At 39.2% G+C, this 4408-nt stretch overlaps 1 protein-coding gene across 1 annotated transcript; it reads left to right on the forward strand.

Moving 5' to 3' along the window:
* Positions 1 to 3074: 3074 nt before the first annotated feature.
* On the forward strand, positions 3075 to 4144 carry LOC125818110 (uncharacterized; the record flags this gene model as incomplete). Its single annotated transcript, XM_049497640.1, has 3 exons — positions 3075 to 3356; positions 3695 to 3810; positions 3913 to 4144. Coding segments are annotated over exons 1-3 (630 nt in total), but the record flags the coding sequence as incomplete, so codon positions are not given.
* Positions 4145 to 4408: the final 264 nt, after the last annotated feature.

The raw sequence follows: 4408 nt of genomic DNA on the forward strand, positions 1-4408 counted from the left end.
AAGGGCCAAGGGGGCTGCCCTAATAGCTGTCAAAAATAGCTTGGTCCATGAGAGAGGCACCCACGCCAGATGGGTGGACTCACGCCCCATAAGTGGGGGTCATGAGTAAATACTTATCTTCCCCTTGGCTCCCCTAAATCTCCAAGTTTTTGAACAAAATGATGCCTTGCCAGTACGGGGCTTCACCCCACCTATGGACCGTAGGTGGGGGTCGTGGGTTGAGACTTAGTCTCCCCGTCCCTTCCCTGATTTTACCCCTTCTCTGATGGAAACCATGACATGACAGCACGGGGCGTCACCCTACTTACGGTCCATAGGTGGGGGTGTCGTGAGTAACCCCAGAAGCAGTCAAGTGTCGGCCAATTAAGGGGTAAGTCCATAAATTCCAAATCAATTAATTATGGGTAGGGACAGTTATTTTTAGTTATAATAGACATATATAAGTACTTTTAACTATTAACCAACTCTTTAACACCTCATAACTCACAAGACTCAAAAATTAAAAATCAACTCCTCCCAAAAAATTCTCTCTCTAAGACTCCATTGAAGAGCAAGGTCAAGGTCAAGATAGGGGTTCAAGAACAAGCCTTTCTTCTCCAATTTCGTGTGGAATTCAACCTAAGGTATGGATGCTCTTCATTCTTGGGTAGCTATCCCCTAAGAAGTCCCTTCATAGTATGTTTTTAAGACTTCCAAAACCTAGGGTTTTCATCTAGTCATAGGTCTTCTCCCAAAACAATTTCAATTGTTTAATTATGGTTTATTATGATTAATTATGATGATTTATGGTTGTATTAATGGATTATTGTTGGGTTTTGATGAAAATCTCCTTTGGACCCATGATTTCCCCTTCTTCCCAAATTATGAACTAAGGTGTGACTTGATTGATCATGTAAACTTGACAATTGATTATGTTTATGTTTATTAAGTTGTTGAATCATTAAATTCCCTTATATAGGTGTTGTAATTATAGAAGTTAGGGTTGATCTTGATTCCTAGCCATGAAGGGCAATAACTAGGGTTTGGGTATGTTGATGAAGATTGTATATGAACTCATGATTCACTTAGGTAGTGATGAACTTATGACTGTTGTGTAATTATGGTATTTATGCAAGATCCTTCTACCCTATACCCTTTACACTTGATTATGAATGAAGTATGTATGTATGTTTCTGATAAGCTTGTTGTGTTAATTGAAAGGACATTTTCATGAACACACTATTAATATAATGTGAGATGTTTACTCACATGTTGATGATTCTAAGGTTGAAAGGACATGCTCACCTTATGAATCTATGAGCTAGTATGATATTATGTTGGTTGAGTGCCTAGTGCATTCTTTCATAAATATGAACTTAAGTAAAGACTAATATGACTTTTAAAAGGAAATTATGCTTAGCACTGAGCAAATATGAGTATGAGATGGTTTCTTTCACGCTAGTAGTTGGGTTCCCAATATGGTTATCTCATGAGATGGAAACCTCCCCGTTAGTAGTTAGGGCTTCTAGTAGAAATCTCCTTATCCCATAACTATGTGCCCCCATAGGTCTTTAGCTAGTGGATCCACCTAGAAGCTATTATGAAAGTTCTACCTTAGGCAAGTAGGACACCTCTTTCCGGTGTGGGGGTAGAACACCGGATTCCATGTAGGTCACATGGTCTATGTCGGTTAATGCTATTTTCCCTATATGATATGAATACAAACTATGATAAGAACATGGACTTTAATTATGACTTCTTAAGAGGCACTACTTAGTATGAGTGGGGGTGGGGGACTTCACTTATGCATTGCACAAGTAGACCTTAAGAGGGGTTATGGTGAGGTTATCTTATGTTATGAAGGCTTAAGAATTATGTATGAAAGGTATGTATGAATGTTAAGGTTGAATTCACTTGTTACAAGATATGAACATAAATGACTCCTTACTTATGTATGTTGGATATGAATAAGGTAAAGAAAGATATGTATGTTATTGGTGACCTAAATGTGGTACTTAGCATTTTGTAGGGTTATGGGATCTTACCTTTGCGTTGTACTACTATGGCTTTGGGTTGTTTATATGTTGGTTTGACTTATATTCTTCATATATGTGCATAATGGTTTCTAAACTTGATAAAGGCATGATTTCAATTAAATGTCCCTTTTATGCATGTTTTAAGGATTTTGTGCATGACTTTCATACTTAGTACATTATTTGTGCTAGCCCATATTTTCTACATTCTATGAGTGTAGGTTCCGATCGTTATGACGTACTACTTTCTTCAAGTGAAGCTTGGGTTGACTATTCCCTAGGCTTGGTGAGTCCTTAAGTTCGAAGACAAGATGTTATTATTTCTTAGCTTTTATGTACTTTCAACTTTTGAGACTTTATTGATGTAAAGGAACTTTGACCCTATTTGTACTCTCTATTTTACTATATGGTGATTGAGACAAGTCTAGATCCTTATTTTCATCTATGAAGAAGAAGTTGACTTCTATTGTAAACGTTTTAAATTTTCCTCAATTATTCTATGTATTTATGTTATGATTATGCTAAGGGCTTGTATGAGACCCCTTCGGGGTCAAGTACGCCATGTTACTTCTAGGCGGTAACCCTGGGTCATGACAAAATTGGTAATCAGAGTACAAGGTTATAGAATGATTCTATGTATTTATGTTGATTATGCTAAGGGATTGTATGAGACCGCTTCTGGGTCAAGTACGCCATGTTACTTCTAGGCGGTAACCCTGGGTCATGACAAAATTGGTAATCAGAGTACAAGGTTATAGAATGATTCTAGGATGATGTCTCATGAACCACGTCTAGTTCAGTCTTGTTCATAAGTGTGAAGCACGCCACACTTAGAATTAAAGGCTATAAGATGTTTAGGAACTTTCACTTCTTTCATTACCCTTTAGTTGTGCCTTAGAGTATTAACTCTATGAAGTCCTTTTCCTAACCTTTTCTTATGCATATAAGAATATGATTACAAGAAGGATGGAAGAGGAGATTGTGGATGAGAGAGTTTCTCCCTAATGTCCCCAAGGTCAATAAGGGCCTCAAGTTCCTCAAGCTCCTAATGATGAAGGGGCTATGACCAATGTGGAGATAAGGTCGGCTCTCCAAACATTGAATCATGTTATAGCGACTGAAGTCACTAGGTATACTAGAGCTTATGTGAACCCTAATGCAAGTACATCTGCTTCAAGGATTAGGGATTTCACAAGAATGAATCCCCCTATGTTCTATGGTTCCAAAGTGGATGAAGACCTGCAAGGGTTTATTGATGAAGTGTTTAAGGTGCTTGATGCTATGGATGTGTCTTCACAAGAGAAGGCGGAACTAGTCGCCAACCAAGTGAAGGATGTGGCCCAAGTATGGTATTAGCAATGGAAGGAAGAGAGACCCATAAGAGCGGGCCCGGTTGATTGGGGAGTGTTCAAGTCAGCCTTCCTTGATAGGTTTTCCCCCTTGAGTTGAGGGAGAGGAAGATGCAAGAATTCATCAACCTTCGCCAAGGAGGTATGAGTGTGAATGAATATAGCCTTAAGTTCACCCAATTGTCTAAACATGCTCCAACCTTAGTGGCGGACTCTAGAGCCAAGATGAACAAATTTGTTATGGGGATATCCGACTTGGTAGTCAATGAATGTCGTTCGACAATGCTCATCCCAAGTATGAATATTTCACGTCTTATGGTTCATGCCGAACAGATTGAAGAACAAAAGCTCAAGCAAGTGAATAGAGAAGTGAAGAGGGCAAGGACCGATGATGGGAATTCTTCTAAGGGTAAATTTGAGGTTAAAGGAAAACCAAGGTTCAAGAAGAGGTTTTCCAACCAAGGCTCCTCTAGCACTCCAAGGGTCAACAAAGATAGGGTGTTTAACCCTAAGCCACAAGGAGGTAATAGTGGTAGCTCTTATGTTTAAAGGCCTAGTTGTGAAAAGTGTGGCAAAAAGCATGAAGGCAAGTGCCTAGTTGGCATGGATGGTTGCTTTAGTTGTGGAAAGAGCGGTCATATGAAGAGAGATTGTCCCATGATAAGGGCTCAAGGAAGAGAGGGCAAGCAAGTCCCCCCTAGTGGCTCAAATTCCGATGCTCCCAAGAAGAATTGCTTCTATGCTCTCCAATCCCAAGGGGACCAAGAGAGTTCCCCAGAAGTGGTAATGGGTATGTTGCAAGTCTTTTCCATTAGTGCTTATGTATTGTTAAACCCCGGTGCCACTTTATCATTTGTTACACCTTTGGTGGCTATGAAATTTGAAGTACTTCCTAAAATTTTAGAGGAACCTTTTTCAGTTTCTACCCCGGTGGGTGACTTGGTTGTAGCTAAAAGAGTTTATAGGAGTTGTCCCATTTCATTGTCTCATAAAGTCACTTTGGTTGATTTAGTAGAATTAGATATGTTAGACTTTGATTTCATATTG

Source organism: Solanum verrucosum, unplaced genomic scaffold (genome assembly GCF_900185275.1).
Source record: "Solanum verrucosum unplaced genomic scaffold, falcon-dt-bn FXZP01000898.1, whole genome shotgun sequence".
Taxonomy (NCBI): Eukaryota; Viridiplantae; Streptophyta; class Magnoliopsida; order Solanales; family Solanaceae; genus Solanum; species Solanum verrucosum.